General features: G+C 31.6%; 1 protein-coding gene across 3 annotated transcripts in view; it reads left to right on the top strand.

Annotated features, from left to right (window-relative positions):
* LOC128857916 (uncharacterized) overlaps positions 1-10,173 on the top strand; it is a 55,805-nt gene extending 45,632 nt beyond the window's left edge. For all 3 annotated transcript variants that reach the window (XM_054093760.1, XM_054093759.1, XM_054093758.1), the window contains exon 3: positions 8,684-10,173. In XM_054093760.1, the coding sequence (XP_053949735.1) occupies positions 8,684-8,703 (20 nt within the window). In that variant the 3' untranslated portion in view covers positions 8,704-10,173. The remainder of the gene's footprint in view (positions 1-8,683) is intronic.
* The last annotated feature ends 7,750 nt before the right edge of the window (positions 10,174-17,923 follow it).

Below are 17,923 nucleotides of genomic sequence, written 5' to 3'. Positions count from 1 at the left end.
GTTTCAAAATCTCTTGTTTTGATTAAATTTTTGTTTTATTTAAACTTTTCTTTAATTTATATTTTCTAATTAAAACAAATTTTTAGTCATAAAATTTAGTTTTTTAAATTAATTTAAAAAAATTTTGTTTTAAAATTTCTTGTTTTGATTAAATTTTTGTTGTACTTAAATTTTTCTTTAATTTATATTTTCTAATTAAAAAACTCGGCCGCCGTAGCCGAATGGGTTGGTGCGTGGCTACCATTCGGAATTAACAGAGAGGTCGTTGGTTCGAATCTCGGTGAAAGCAAAATTTATAAAAACAATTTTTAATAGCGGTCGCCCCTCGGCAGGCAATGGCAAACCTCCGAGTGTATTCCTGCCATGAAAAAGCTCCTCATAAAAATATTTGTCGTTCGGAGTCGGCTTGAAACTGTAGGTCCCTCCATTTGTGGAGCAACATCAAAACGCACACCACAAATAGGAGGAGGAGCTCGGCCAAACACCTAACAGAAGTGTACGCGCCAATTATTTATTTATTTAATTAAAAAAAATGTTTAGTCATAAAATTTAGTATTTTAAATTAATTTAAAAAAATTGTTTCAAAATCTCTTGTTTTGATTAAATTTTTGTTTTATTTAAATTTTTCTTTAATTTACATTTTCTGATTAAAAAAATGTTTAGTCATAAAATTTAGTTTTTTAAATTAATTAAAAAAAATTTTGTTTTAAAAATTCTTGTTTTGATTAAATTTTTCTTTTATTTGAATTTTTCTTTAGTTTATATTTTCTGATTTTAGTCATAAAATTTAGTTTTTTAAATTAATTAAAAGAAATTTGTTTTAAAATTTCTTGTTTTCATTAAATTTTTGCCTTATTGTATTTAAATTTTTCTTAAATTTATATTTTCTGATTAAAAAACATTTTAGTAAAAAAATCTAGTTTTTTAAATTAATTAAAAAAAATTGTTTTAAAATTTCTTGTTTTGATTAAATTTTTCTTGAATTTATATTTTCTGATTTAAGAAAATTTTTTAGTCATAAAATTTAGTTTTTTAAATTAATTGAAAAAAAATTTTGTTTAAAATTTCTTATTTTGATTAAATTTTTGTTTTATTTAAATTTTTTTTGATAAATCTAATTTTTTTTTTTAATTTCGTGAGGTTTCCAGGATCGCTTAAATTTTTTTTTTAATTTTGCTTTTCAATAAAGTATTGGGTATTGAGTATCTGGACGTTTTTGAAGAGGAATCAAACGAGGTGATTTAAATAAACTTAAAAATAAACAAATCGATCTGTAAACATTTTATGTCAAATATTAGAACGGTCCAAAAGAAAAAATAGAAATAGAAAAAAGCCGATTAGTTTGATTTATAATTTTTTATTAAAAAAAAATTAATTTTGAAAAATCAGCACAGTCTTTGCCAATGTTGCTTTGTTGCTATCTGAACAACGACTGATTGAACGAATGTGTGAAGACATATGTATGAAATGATGGCTGGTGAATTCCCCGTGGCGCGTCAGCCAAAATTCTATTTACAATTATGTTTTTCATCATAGTCATTGGCCAAACCTTGTAAAACTATCATCCTTGGCTGATGGCTAATTTTGTTATCGAGCACAACTAACATTGAACATTACACGCAATTGATTCATGGCTGTTGGGTGCCCTAGGTCAGTAGCAATTGTCAAATGGTTCCAAGGAAATGGTGCACTATGACTTCCATTTTGTGAGGAAGAACTGTTGGATTCCTGTTGGATTCCGAATTAAGATTTCAACGAACTCTTACAAATAACTACTTTTTGTGCAGGTACGTCAAGCCACTGAGATGTGCTAATGAACCAGTTACGAAAGCCAACATTCGGCTCGGGGAAAAGTGTGGCTCCAAATCTAGGTGTATAAACACAGGAAGCCATAAAATTTGCAAAGTAATAAAGGCAAATTTGTACCCATTTTATATTTTATGGCCTCTAAAAAGCATTTCGTACTTATCACTTTTAACTCCTGCCTTTTTATTTTCTACACACATTTATCTGTATCAGTTCAGAATTTTGAAGCGTATTTTATGAGCGTAAACTTATGCAGAATGCGAATGGCCCTTGACAAGGCTTTACACAGCTGTTGTTGTTGTTGCAAAAATGAACTTTCTGAACTTTCATAACATTCGAAACTTTCCGCACCTTTACTACTGCTGGTTCAAGCAATTCTGTAATCTTCGTGCCGGCTAATTGCAACCACCTATGCAAATTCACATGAAAATTTCCACTGAAATGAAATCATGTACATATGTGTGTATGCATGTATGCATGTATGTATGTTTATAATCATTACCTGTTTATTGTTTCCTTTCCAGGCACATATGTATGTACATATTATATATTCTGAAAGGCTTTTCCATAAAGTTGTACAAATAGGCGAAACGAAATGCTGATAAAAAGCTAAACAAACAATTTACGGGGAAAACAATAAATGAACTGCGCAGCAGTTGCAGAAGTGCCGGGATAAATGCACCCCATCAATGGCAACCACTCGCCCGATTACACACATACATATGTACATAGGTATGTATGTCTGTATATCCAAAATAACGAGCGTCTGTGCGTGGGTTGACAGTTTGTCTTGCGTGCGGGTTATTGCTCGTTTTCAAAGTCGCCAGCAGCCCCCCATAGCGCAGCGTTCTGCGCAAATGGCATAGCCTACAAGTACGCGTACAACAAGTGCAGTGTCGCGCAGTCTCGCCGCGGTTCTTCAGCTCAGTGAGTGAGCGTGCATACACACACATACATATATCAGTGCAGTATCATTGCCGGAGACGGCTCATTAAGTTGAAATGCTTTGTAAAATTTTTTATGAGAAAGTGATTGTGCGAAATCTTCAGTTAATGCAAATGCGGAATTGTCTGATAAATGGTAAGGGGCGAATAAATATCCATACATAAATATGTATGTATGTAGAGCACTGAAATAAATAAAACACGAAGGAAGAACATCGGCAGGCTTTGCTGATGTCAGTTCGTAAAAGCGGAATTCGTGACCTTTCCCAAGATTTTGAACTCGCTTATAACGGGTATGGTTACACCGATGGGCGGTGCGCAGTCGATTTTATTTTGCTGATATGGAGGAGTCTTTCGATGAGGCCTTCTTTGACTAGGCAGGCTAAGGGATTTTTTTTACTTCATGCTTTTTTACGAAATTTCTGATTGTAAAGGGAAGGTTGGCTGGTTTAGGATTTAAGCAGGATATTTAGGGCAATCCAAGCGAGCTGAGAAACTTCTGAACTTCTTTGGAAGTCGTTTTCTAAAAAGTTACGTTTGCTGCGAAAACTAATTTGTACTTTTGGTTAGGTTTGACTAAAATATTTTTTGCTCATGACTCGACGTCAGAGAAGAAAACTGACACTGGCTGCTATTTGGAGAAAAACACTTATGCCCGAACGGGTTTTGGGAAGGTGACACGGAAACCAACTTGAAAACAGCCCATACAAATTAGCGCACCAGAATTATTTAATTGTACTGGAGCCATTTGTAGGCCCAACTGGATTAAATGCCTTCTGTACAGAACTAAGAATGATTTGCGGTGAAATATAGACAACTGGAAGAGTTGGGTGGCGATCGATACATAAACTCCAATAAAAAATCTCTGCTAACTTTAAAAACTATAACTGTTTTACAAAAATGCAATAAAAAATAAACAAACACATAATTTAAATAAGTGCAATAAAATAAAACGTAAAGTTCAATAAAAGAGATAGAAATGTATAAAGAAAGAAAAGAAATAAAATAAAATACATACAAAGAAAAAAATAAAAAGCACAAAAAAAAAAATTAAAAAAATTAATTACTAATTAGCCTCAAATTAGAAAAAGTGGTTTAAATAAAATGTAAAATAAGAAAGAAAAAAAATTAAAAAAAAGCAAAAATAGGGGGGAAAAAATTAAAAAGAAGTTAAATCAAGCATAAAAAAAAAAAAAGTTAAATCAAGCATAGAAATGTATAAAAAGAGAAACGAAATAAAATAAGAAACAAAACAAAATACAAAAACAAAAGAAATCAAAATAAAAAAAAATAAACCAATAATCTCAATGGCCTCAAATTAGACAAAAGAGTTTAAAAAACTATAGTAATAAATAAATAAATAATAATAAACAAAATAAAAAAACAAATCAAAAAATAAAATATAATAAAATAAAATGAAATAAACTAAAATAAAATAAAACAAAAACGAACTAAATAAAAGTATATAAATTAATCAAAAAAATAATAATTAATGAAATAAAATAAAATAACAGTAAATAAAAATATTAAGTGAAATATAATAAAATTAAAAGCTAAAATTAAAATAGAAAGAAATAAATGAAAAAGAAAAAAAAAAACAAATGACATAACAGGAAATTAATTAATTACTTAAAAAAAAAAGAAACGAAAAACTAAAATAAATTAAATTGAGTTAAATTAGACTGTGCTAAATATATAGAATTGAATAAAAAAATTCGAAAATAAGTTTCAAACAAGATAATAAAAAAAATAAAATTAAGGAAAAAACGAAATAAAATATAAAGAAAAATAAATAAATAAGTAAAGTAAAATTAAAAAGCAACAAATAAAATGCAATAAATAAAATTGTTGACAAAAGTAAATAAAAGCACAATAACACTAAAAAATTATTTAATTAAAAAAATTATAAAAAAAAAAAATGGACTTAAACTAGGTTGTGCTAAATGTAATTAAATAAAAATAAAATTCAAACTAAAAATTATCAATAATTACTTGGCCTCAGTTAAAAATATAAAATAAAGTAAATAAAAATAAAAAAATTTAATAAAATAAAATAATCATAAATCAAAATAAAATAAAATAAAATAAATCACTAAAAAAAATAAATAAAAATAATAATTTAAAGATAATGAAATTAAACGAAATAAAATAAAAAATTAAAGTAAATAAAAATAAAAAATTTAATTAAAAAAAATAAAATTCACGGAAAAAATAAATGAAAAAAATTATTTAAAGAAAATGAAATTAAACGAAGTAAAATAAAAAATGAATTTCAGATAAGATAAAGTAATATAAGATAAAAAAACAAATGTGGAGTAAAATAAAAATAAAAAATTGAATAAAATAAAAGAACAAATGATAAACAATAAAAATTAAAATAAATGAAAAACTAAGGAAAATAAATAAATAAAAAAGTATGGCAAAATTAAAGCGCAATGAATAAAGTGAAGTAATATAGTAAAAAAGTATGGGAAAGAATAAAAGAGGCAAAAAAGAAAACCTAACTGGAAGAACAACAATTAAACAAAATTGAAAAAACAAAAATAAAGTCAATAAATAAATAAGCATAAGAGTAAAATGAAAAACCACTAATTAAAAAGAAAATTAAAGGAAATAAAATTGGGCTATAGATTAACGTAACCAACGGAAGACAAATGTCTTGTCGAGGTCCTATGCTCCCAACAGGAGTGAACAAGGAAACAATGGGCTAAATTAGACTTTGTTAAATTAAATTAATAGAAATGAAATAAAAATTCAAGACAGGAATATGCAAATATTAGCCTCAAATCCAAAAAAATAAAAAGAGTAAAATATAATAAAACAAAATAAAAGTAAGAAAAATGTTTTAAAATAAAATAGAATTATAAAATTAAAATAAAAAAGGAGTTAATAAAGAAAGTAAGTAAAATTAAAAAAAAAGAAATAAAAGTAACTAGAAAATGACAATTAAAAAGAAAAAAAAAGTAAATGAAAGTGAAATAAAACTAAAAAAGGAATTAAGTATACATCAGTATATAAGAAAAGTTAAATAAAATAAAACAAAACAAAAGGTAAAACACAAGAAAAAAAACTAAAATAAAATAAAATTAATAAATAATTAAATAAAATATTAAAAGGAAATTAAATGAAGTTAAATTAGGTTTGGTTAAATTGATTTAATGAATAAAATAAAATAAAAGTCAATTAAAAAAAAAATAGAAACAAAAACAAAACTAAAATAAAATAAATAAAATATTAAAAGGAAATTAAATTAAGTTAATTTAGATTGAATTAAATAAAAAATTCATATTCGACATAAAATTTAACCAATAACTGCTTAGCCTCCATTTATTGTACGCCCGCCGAACCGGAAGTTTTTTACTCTCGCCTTTTGTTTTGTTTTCTCGTCTGCTGAATTGACGTATGAGTAAATAAATAAATTTAATGTATGTAATATTACAAATTAAACGATTAAGTGGATGCACCATACATTTCGAAGCAAATATTTATTTACCATATTTATACAATTTATTATATGAGTTTTCGAAAATCAGGAAGTATTCTGGTTAAAGTGCTAATTTATTGGTGTTTATTTTAGAATTTTCATATAAAACAGATAATTTTTGCATTTTGCACACGAGGCAAGTGCATGAATCTTTTCGAGTTTCCGATTATATGTACTTGTGAAAATATTTTTAGAAATGAAAAGTCGCCTGCTGCAGAATTTTATGTATTACTTCCTGTGCAAGCGTCAGAAATTATAAGTAAAAGGCACGCAATAATGATATGTTAATAAACAATTAAATAAAATGTTTAATATGAGGCTTTTCGATAAAATTTACGGATTTGTATGAATTTATTATTCGGGAAGTTTTATTTTTAATAAATAATTTAAAATTATTATTCGTAAATTGTAAAATTTGAGGTCTAGTAATTAATAACCTGTTGTTGTTTTTGTTGTTGTTGCTGTAGTGGTTGAGTATTTCCACTGAAATAATCCTAATTAGTGACCAGCACCGTTTTACTACCACCGTCCTCGTTTAATGATTTTATTTATTGTTTTTTTTTTTGTTCTAAGTCAGATCCTTTTAGTGAGGTCCAAGTATAGCAGCAAATTCTTTATCTCGTTGCCTGAAATCTCATTAATTTGCTGAAAGAAAGGCTTACCAAAGGAGCGGAGTCGTCGTTCCCTAGCTAGCCCTGGACATTCACATAAGTAGTGGTAAAGACTTTCCTTCGCTCCTTCCGCTCGACAGCTTCGGCAGATAGGATTGAAGGGTAGGTTGAGTTTAGCTGCATGATCCACTACTTTCCAATGACCTGTAAGGGTTGCAGTAATGCGTGAGATGTTTGGCCGAGAGCATCCTAGCAGGTCATTCGTTCTTTGGATTTTGTATGACGGCCATGTGTTTTTTGTTGTAATACATGTAGGTATTTGTTTCCATCTTCTTTCCGCTAAAGCATGATAGTGTGAAGCAATGGATGCTTTTATTGTGTTCAGTGGGGTGGAGACTGCCACCGCCTCTGCTAAGTCTAGTGTCGAACCTTTTCTTGCTAGCTCATCCGCTATCTCAATACCCCGTATGTTCCTGTGGCCGGGAACCCATGTCAGAGTGATTTCAAGCCAATGTCTAAACATTTCCAGCTCCTCTCTATACTGTAAGACTAGTTTGGATGAAATGGAGTTGGAGTCTAAGGTCTTTATAGCTGCTTGACTGTCTAAGAAGATAGCTACTCTTGTACCAACTTCCTTATAGAGTTTTAGTGATTTGCATGCTTCTTTGATCGCTAACAGTTCTGCCTGGAACAGGCTGGCATAGTCAGGAAGACGAATTGACTGAGATAGGTTGAGCGGCTCCGATCGGAAGTCAGCTCCAGCACCACAGTTCATCTTAGAACCATCGGTATAGATTCCGATATCGTATCTTCCAATCACCTTCCCTTTCCTCCATTCGGCTCTCGGTGGAAAACATACCGTAAAGTCTTTCTTGAAATTAAGGTCGGGGACAGTGTAGTCTGATCTGTTTTTGAGCAGCGAGGGTCCCTGTAGGAGGATCTTACTGCGACCGTACGACCTTGTTGTCCAGTTTCCTATGTCTCTGAGTCTCACCGCGCTGCAAGTAGCGATTGTTTTAATGTGTAAATCTAATGGTAGCGGATGAGTTAGTACATTGAGCGATTCAGTAGGACTGGTGCTAAGCGCTCCTGTAGTTAAGATACACGCTGTTCTTTGTATCTTGTTTAGCTCAGTTTTGTTGAATTTCTTTTCTGTTGCTGGCCACCATACTAGTGCCGCATATGTTAGTGTTGACCTTACAATGGCTGTGTGGGACCAATTGGTTGGTTTTGGTTGGAGACCCCATTTTTTACCTAACATTTTCTTACACGTGTAAAGTGCTATATTCGCTTTCTTTACCCTGTACTCTATGTTGGACTTCCAGCTGAGTTTGGGGTCTAGGATAACACCTAGGCATTTTGCCAGTTGGGTTAGCGTGAGGCTAACGCCGTTTAGTTTTGGAGGATTAAAGTTTGGTACCTTGGTTTTCTTAACGAATAGTATCAGTTCAGTTTTTCTCGGGTTTACACTTAAATCACAGTCCGTGGCCCAATTGCTGAGTAATACCAGAGCTCCTTCCATCATCTCACTGATTGTGGCTGGAAACATTCCTGAAACCATGCGCACTATGTCGTCTGCGGACGCCACTACTTTAATACGCCTTCGGTTGAATTTGGTAAGGATATTGTTGATAACTAGTAACCACAGCAGAGGGGATAAGACTCCTCCCAAGGGATTTTTCTGTTGACAGAGTGTTTTACCGTGCTGCTGCCTACTTAACATCCTAATCAACTATACTTCTTTTCTTTGCACTTTGTCAATTGTTTTCGTACACATTTATTTGTTTTTCACATTTATTTATTTTTCATATTTATTGTATCTTTTTCTTTTCTTTCAGGTAAGTTGAGGACTTCATAATCATTAATGTACCACTAAATTGGTAAGCTAGATTTTTGTTGACTTATTATTTTTCGTAGTGTGAAGTTGGGAGATTAAAATTACGAAGCTTCCATGGAATTAGATTTCAAAGCTTTAAACGTCAAGATTGGATTGTATGGAACATTTACTAATAAATAGAACAGAATAATTGGAGGTTTCCACTCTTTCACTTTTCACCACAATATCTCGTCCAAACCTGGCTCCCTAAGTAAACCTAAGATAAAATTGGATCGGACTGAACGTAGGTGAATTTCTTCTTTCAGTACTAAAACGCGATGTCATTCCTTCTTCTCGCTATGTCCTCACATATGTATAATGTGGCCCTACTAGACCTCTGCAGTAAATCTACTTAAAAAATTTGTGAAGATGTATTTTAGTAAAAGACATTTTAGTATATTTTTTCCACCTCATGCTAAAAAATTTAACTACTCGTTTACACAATTTAGTTTGCTCAACTGCACTGAGAACGATAAGCAGTTAAAAGGTAGCTAAGAAAAAGTTAGTTATTGCACTGAATCTTTATAAAATAAAATGCAGTAGGATGCAGTCTGTAGGCATCGCAATATGATTGAATTCACGCCAAGTTTTCCAAGCTGAGACATAAAAATTGTTTGCTGCATCTTTCTGTGGATGTAAACTCGTAAATTAAAGCCCACCAGACGTCTAGAAATGATTTGGTATTTGAATATAAAATATCCCCTACGCAATTAAAGTCAATGAAATAGACGAAAAATACTGAAAAAGTCTGCGCAACTCTATAACTCATTTCAACTCATTTACCCAAAGCAACACACCTTCCTATGTCAATCCCTCCTGAGTCAATAGCCACTTAGACGCCATCAATCCGCGATAAGCATCAAAATCAAATATGTAACAATTTTGTACTTCCATTCAAATTATAGGTATGTATGTATGTATAAAGTTCATTCACACAGTAGATAAGCAAAACTCCCATATCCAGCAAACTCACCAAATTTGCTTAGATATTTGAGTCATCTGTATGCATTTTGGCAGTTAACCTTGACTTGGCCAGTATTTTATTAACCTTCCATATATTTGTTCTCTTCTCCAATAAACATTAAAAACAAATACACGTGTATATACATATATACATTTTTTTATTGTAAGGAGAAAGTGCAGTATGCGAAGGAAGTGCAAGGCTAGATACCGTTAACATTATATGTCGGTGGAAGTGAGAGCGAGAGCGAGAGCGCTTTTGTGTAGCTCGCGCGTCTCGGAGACATTCGTCCGAAGCTTTTTGTGTTTTAAGGCGTAGAAGTGTGCTTGATTGCAAATTGAAAATAAAAAAATGTACAAATATAAATAAATATTTATAATTCGTATTTAAATATTTAATTTGTTAATCATAAATATCAGTTAAACAATAACAATACTAATTGAGTCAGCTAATTTCGAAATAAAGCAGTCAACAGCGGGAGTGTATGAATGTGTGTATGTATGTATATTAGTACCTACTGGATTACACATTTTAGTAACGTAATTTTATTATTTAAAAACAACGCAATAAGTTGGCTGCGTGTGCGGAAAGAGAAAATGAATCAAGTTAAGAAAAGTCTGAGTCGGGCAGGGATTGGGCGGCCTATGCTCGGCTCATATTTTGAGTGAAATGTTAGTAGGACACAATTTATATACTGACCAAAATGAGGCGCTACACACTTTTTGCGTGTTTGACCGAGCTCCTCTTCCTACTTTGTGGTGTGCGTCTTGATGTTGTTCCACAAATGGAGGGATCCACAGTATTTTAAGTCGACTCCGAACTGCAAATGTTTTTTATGAGGTGCTTTTTCATGGCAGAAATACACTCGTTGGTTTGCTATTGTTTGCTGAGGAGCAACCGCTATTGGATTGGAATGACCCGGGGCCATGAACTTTCACTCCAGCAGCAACACCAACAAAAACAAGAACTAAGAATTAATCCAATCGATCTGTTGATTTTTCTAGGCTGTTTTGGTTTAAGTTCTTCCATTATTTCGTCAGCGTCACTTTGAGATGGCGCAGATTTAACGTCATTACTGACGTGCGTCTCATTTCTGCAATGATTTGATTCCATGTAGGATATCACTTGACGTGTTGCTGAGGCTAAACTAAAATTTAGTTCGTGTGGACTGCATTCCTCCTTACACAGAGACGCACGTATGTACATAGACTGCTTAGCTCGATTTCGTTGAGATTGATTCAGACTGGTTCACTAACCTTCCTTTGAAACTGGATCTTCTTGTTGTTGTATCAGTAATACAAGCCCTGTCAGTGTAGTTGTAGTTGTTGTTGTTGTAACAGTACCAGTCAGAGTAGTGTATATCACTGGTCGTATTCGTCTAGCTCATCTAAAGCTTAGGAAGGTGGTAACGGTCTCTCGATGAATGTCGTTTATTGTATTTCGAAACACTATCTGTTAAGTATTCAAAAGAACGCTTATGACAGTATTGGTGTCGCATACTCCTATTAGAAAAACTCCAAGAGTGTAGCCTGCACTTGCATACAGATGGCTCGAAGACACCAGAACGTATAGGCGCTGGACTCTATGGCCCCAAATCAAAGCGTTTTTTGCTGATGTATACTTTTCGAAGCCGAGTCGTATGCTGAAAGAGAGGTTTAGGAAACACACAATTTTTCCTAAGGATAAACTGAGAATGCTCACGGGCCATTGAAGATTGCGCGGTCATCTGCACAGGATTGGGATATGGTTCCATGACTCTTGTCGTTTTTGCGACCCATCGCCCGAGACTCGAGTACACCTTCTCCTTGAATGTGGCGCTACGGCGCAGGGAAGGTTGAGACATATCGGTCAATTGCACTCAGAAGAAAGGCATACATGCTCAGCTTAATTCAGCTCTATCTTAGGTTTAATAAAGGAACTGGGCTTGGACGAGCTACAGTGATGAGTAGAGGGCACAAAAGACCACGAGGTCGAAGTGCAAACCTAAAATTTTTTCTAATCCATTTGAAAAGTGATCGATGGTTTAATAATTTGCATGTCTCTACATCTGTAGGGCAATACCAATATGAACACCTAAAACGGGGGAGAGATTTTATCCGAATATGTCCAATTGGAATATATGTGTAAAAAATGTTCTGTGCCAAGAAGAGGAAAGTTTGGCGGGCTCCACGTTAGATTAGGCTAGGCCAGGCCGAGTGCTAGCTACTTAGCTTGTGTGTTCAGACAGGTCGAAGGCGGTTGAAGATTTGACAAACATTTCTGTATTGTTATGAAAGGCCATAAGAGTTCTTTCGTAACAAAAATGTTCGCTATGAATTGCATCTATCCATCCATCTTTCACTGCAGTTATTTCAATAATCCACGTACGAGCAACCGTTTACTATAAAAACTGCTGGCAATTGCCCCAACCTCGCGTGTCTCAGCTATGTGCAAGTTTGTATGTGCGAAAGTGCATTCAACTAAGGACTAAAAATCATTGAACCACTCGATTGCTGACACCCACGCGTATTGAACTCATTTGCTCAACAACCTGCATAACAGCGACAACAGCCATTGTCCTTGTAGTACGAGTATCTGAGCACACAACAAAAACTTGCAAGCACAAGTAGATAAATTTTAACTGGTTACCCATTTGAACTGCTTGTTTTAATTAAAACAATTAATTGTTGACACTGTTCGCAGCATACGAGTACACACATATTGCTGTTGTTGTTGTTGTGCAGTTTAATTGTTTACACTTTACTACGCTGTTGCGTAAAAATTTGCAAAAGGGTAGCTGGTTATTTAGCTTTTCGTTTCGGGTTGAGGAACTGGATTGGGTTCATTGGATTGGATGTAAATCTGTAGGGTCATTGAGCTGTGTCAAGTTTAAAGCACTTTAGATACCAATGCTGGGCAGCAGCCGTAGCAGCAGGCAGTCGCTCAGTGTGCGAAAAAGAAACTGCTGTGCCTTTAGGCACACCCAAATACATGCACACTCACATATACGAGTATGTATGTATGTACGTACAATTTCTTTTGCACACTGCATATCTTTTATTTACGATGGCAGAGTATTTAGTCGCAAGCGACTATTTCTGCGTGCGCGCATACACCCAAATGTATGCATGAACATCACTTTATCTTTAATTATATGCACTCATTCACAGTGGCCTTTCGCTTATGTGAACTAATTAAGTTTGCGCTCAAAAATCGGCTAATTTTGTTTTTGTTTATGTTCTTTTGCTGGCGGTTTAGCGCATTTTCTCCAATATGAAGAAATCCCAACACTGTCAGCCAAAAATATTCTAAAAAATCAACGTAATTTTGGAGCCACTTGTAATTTACACTATCAAAATTCAATGGGCTATAAGCCTGCGTACTCAATTTTTTTTTTGTTTAAATTCGGATTAAAAAGTTTGAACTGATTTTTTACTTTAATCAATTTAATTTTTGAAGTTTTGATGAAAATTTTTTTAATTATTATTTGTGTGGTTTTTTTTTAATTTCTTTTTCTTTTTAATTTAATTAAGATTATTTTCTAATTTTTTAAATTCAATGAGTTTAATTAAAAAAATTTGAATTTGAATTTTCTTAAGTTTTTTTAATTAAAAAATTATTTGTTTCATTTTTTTTTTTAATTTAAAAAAGTTAAGTTTAAAAACTTTTCTTTTTCAAATTTTGACGAATATTTGTTTAATTTTTTTAATTAAAATTTTTTTTTTATTCTTTTGATTTCTTTTTAATTCAAATGTTTTATAATTTTTTAAATCCATAAAAAAAATTTGAATTTAATTTATAAAGTTTGACATTTTGATTATCTTTTTTTTATTTTTTTTATTAAAAAAATTGTTTTTTCCATTTTTTAGTTTAATTAAAAAAATGTAAGTTTAAAAAAATTTACTTTTTGAAATTTTCACGAACATCTTTTTAATAAAAATTTTTTTGTATTTTTTTTTTAATTTCTGTTTCTTTTTAGTTAAATGTTTTTTCTAATTTTTTAAATTTAATTTATAAAATTTGAAATTTTGATGAACATTTTTTAATAATAATAATTTACACTATCAAAATTCAATGAGCTATAAAACTGCGTATTCAAATTTTTTTTTCAAAACCTCGAAAATTAAAATTAAAAATTAAATTAAAAAGCTTACATTTTTTTTTACTTTAACCAGTTTAATTTTTGACATTATGATGAACATTTTTTTAATTAAATTTTTTTTGTATTTTTTAATTTCTTTTTCTTTTTAATTAAATGTTTTTTCTAATTTTTTAAATTTAATTTACAAAATTTGGAATTTTTTTAACTTAAAATTTTTGTTGTATTTTTTTTAAATTTCGTTTTTATTAAAATTGTTTTCTAATTTTTTAAATTCAATTTTTTTTTAATTAAAAAATTAAAGCATAAAAAAAATTTCTTTTTGAAATTTTGATGAATATTTTTTTAATTAAAATTTTTTTTTGTATTTTTGTTTTTAATTTCTTTTTCTTTTTAATTATAATTGTTTTCTAATTTTTTATATTCATTAAAAAAATTTTAATTTAAGTTATAAAGGTTGAAATTTTGATTAACTTTTTTTTTAATTTTCTTAATATTTTTTTTTTTAATTTAATTAAAACAATTTAAGTTTAAAAAAATTTACTTTTTGAAGATTTTGACGAACATTTTTTTAATTAAAAATTTGTTTGTATTTTTTTAATTTCTTTTTCGTTTAAATTAAAATTTTTTTCTAATTTTTTAAATTTAATTTATAAAGTTTGAAATTTTGATGAACATTTTTTAATTTTTCTTAAACTTTTTAATAATTTGTATTTAATTTTTTTTAATTTAATTAAAAATATTTAAGTTTAATTTGAAACTATTTAAATTTTGATGAACATTTTGTTAGTTTTTTGTAAATTTCTTTTTTCTATTTCTTTAACTAGACATATTTTTTTAATTTTGTTTTATGTAATGAATTTAATTTAATAAATTTAAATTTAATTTAAAAAGTGTAAAATTTTGGTGAACATTTTTTTAATGTTGTTTGAATTTTTTATTTTTTTTTTAATTAAAATTTAGCGACGAGCATTGTTCATACGAGTGTCTATTACATACATATAAGCGAGCGGCTACTGTATATTGATATATGTATAGTAAGTATCCACTCACATATGTTTGAATGGCCAATGATCTGCATATGTCAATGGCATAGACGATATGTCTCTTTACCGGCCGGCCGGCCGGTCATTCGTTTTGTCAACCATAAAATTTCATTGAACTTTGAGATATTAAAATTTCATTTACTTTTCTGTACAAAAGTGGTTCAATGCATTTGTATGCATTCCATCGGTTGTGTTTTATGAGTGTGGCGTGTGTTTTGTTTTCAGTTTGAATCACTCGTTGAAAATATTTGTTGCTCTAAATTGTCTTTACTTGTACTTTGCAAAGATGAAACAATATTTAAATATACAAATATTTAACCGCTGAAATTCCAATATTTGGCAAGTCTGTATAAATTTCTGAATTTATTTAGCTCCTAATAATGAATTTCTCACATTTTTATGGATGAACTTAGATGTTGATTTAATCAAATTTTTTCGCGTATCAGCAAGCAATTTTCTTAAAGCAACTTGTTTTAAGCTTAAATTAAACAGTACCCCAAAAAAACAAAAAAAAAAAAAATAAAGAAAAAATACAAACAAAAAACAGTAGCACGATTCCAACAACAGATTCTGGCAGGTAGAATATGTAATTTCATACGTGTATCGGCCATTTGAAAGTATGCGTCTGAATCTTGTTTTAAGGATTTTAAGGTTTCAAAGTTTTCACATGGTGAATCGGCAAAGGAAACTCTATGATGCTTACATTATATAAGCATGACGTGTTCAGAAATTGTAGGTGAAAACCAACAGGCAATATTTTAGTGGAACATTTTCACCCTGCAACTCCTTAATAAATGGGTATATTTTGTCTCTTTAGCGAGAAAGTGTAAAAAATACTCAAAACAAAGAAATATAACGGGTTAAAATGTACCACAAAAATTATTGTCATAAAATTCTACTATAAGTCTCTTAATCCACCAAAGCACAAAATTCAACTTAAACGTCAGAAATAAGTCAAAACGGAAAGTGTGTTTAAGGTTAATTTTCTTAGTGTGTTCCTTTTCCACTGCATACTCCGAAGTCATCTGCACATTATCGAGATTTAGTCTACGGACTCTTGTCGTTTCTGCCAATCTCAGGCGACTCCTTCTCCCGGAATGCAGCGCTATAGCACGGAGACGGTTGAGACATCACGGCCAATTGCAGCCAGAAGAGAAGCACAAATGCTCAATCCAACCCATCTCTGCCCTGAGCTTAATAAGCGAACTGGGCTTGGATGAGGTACTGTGATGAGTAGAGGGCACAAAAGACCACGAGGTCGAAGTACAAGCCTCATAAAGAATCCAGTGTGTATTAAAAAATTATTTTCGTAAAATTTCTATAGTTATATGTTACCGTAAACGTGCATTTATATAAATTGGTAAGATATCGATAACCTATCAAGTGCGGCTTTTGTTAGTTGAGAGGGGTATGGTATACTATTTAATATTTAATGACTTAATCACCTAAAAATATGTAGATTATTTTAACAAAGGCCATTCTTCATTGAATTCAAATGCTGTTAATGCCGCATTCGAAGTAAATGTAATCCTCAACTACTCGAAATTAAAACTATCAAGTGTGACGTACTTATAACTTATTGATAGCATGAGGAGGTACCTTTTGTCTGTTCGCCATTACGGAATTATCTAGAATCAACACAAATTTCAATTTTATTGTTTTCAAAAATATTTTTTAATACAGGCACACATTTAAGAATTTGCTCTGTTTTCTATTCCGAAGACTTCAGTACAATTTAGAAAACTAGTCGGATGACTTGATTGAATGTAGATATGTTTGTATGTCTCAAATTAACAAGTATCACTTCAACCATTATTGTGAGTTTGTAATGTAATCTCAGTGCAAAGCATGTGATTAGTGATAAGCGCGGCTGGCGTAGTTAGTAACCGGTGCTAGTTAGTGACTGTCACCTATAATTAGCGTCAAATAGGAGGTAATGTAATGTAATTGATCTAATTATTTACTAAATGTGTGATTTGTTACTCGGAATTAGTTGAGTGATTTTAAAACTGGTTATCGTAATAAATATAGCGATGTAGTTATTTGATAAGTGAAAGCACTTACGAGTATTATGGGCGCCTAGGCGATACGTATGCATACCTCAGTATATTTGAAATTAACGAGTATACATACATGAAAATGGTGTTTTAGAAGTTTTTTGTGAGGCATGAAAGTCAACTATTAATTCAGTATTTTTCTGATTTTTGCTTGGTGGTAGGTGTCAGTGGGTCAATTTTCAGTAAAAGCTGCGAAGAATAGATTTTGGCTTCGCTAATAGATTGTAAATTCTCTTAAAATCAATTTGCGGCTTAGTTGATGTTGACTGTTCTGCCAAAACTTTCGTTCTATTCTGAAAGAGGGATAAAGGCTTCTTCTTATTATTCCTACAACAGCTGGCTTCCAATTCTCGCTTTAGCTGCTGAATAGGCACTAACTTCTGGGAAGCTTTCGTTAAATCAAGTTAGACGTTAGCTCAAAGAAAAGCTCTATATTGCGTAGCCAGTGTGCCTTACGATTTTACTCGCCAGTCGGCCATTCGCCATTCGCCATTTTTTTATTTTTTTTTTTGTCGGGACAACTAGTAAGTACAGCACTCAGACACAATAAGGTCAATTGTACTGTACTCGAATTTCCTTTTAATTTTCTTTAAATCTACCCGACCTCCAAAGAAATCTGAGTAGCTGTTGTGGTGGCAAGGAGCCAAGGTGGTCGCTTCTTAACACATTGCCGAAGACCTCAAGACTGCTTCGAGCGCAAGCGGGGCAGATGCACAGAAAGTGGTCCGCCGTTGTTGTTGTAGCAGCATAAACATTCCCCGTGCATATACGAGGAATGCTGCTGAAGTAACAGTCCTTGGCCGGATATAAATCCGGGTCGTTCCGGTTACGTAGAACCGACTGTCGTGGTCCGCCGTCGCATCCTCCTCTTCACAAGCTTGGTAGAGTACACTATCTGAATGCCTACCTTTTCGCTGAATTCCACGTAGACTCCAGAGCCGGAGCCGCGCTCGGTCTTGGAGCCATCCGTGAAAATGCGAAAACAGTGTTTGCCGGACTCATTTTCTGAGTTTGACCACAGTTTAGCCTCTGGCAGCACCACACTGTATCTCTTGTCAAG

This window comes from Anastrepha ludens, chromosome 3 (genome assembly GCF_028408465.1).
Source record: "Anastrepha ludens isolate Willacy chromosome 3, idAnaLude1.1, whole genome shotgun sequence".
Lineage (NCBI taxonomy): Eukaryota > Metazoa > Arthropoda > Insecta > Diptera > Tephritidae > Anastrepha > Anastrepha ludens.
The sequence above is the reverse complement of the archived record's forward strand: the minus strand, read 5'-3'. Positions and strand labels throughout refer to the sequence as shown.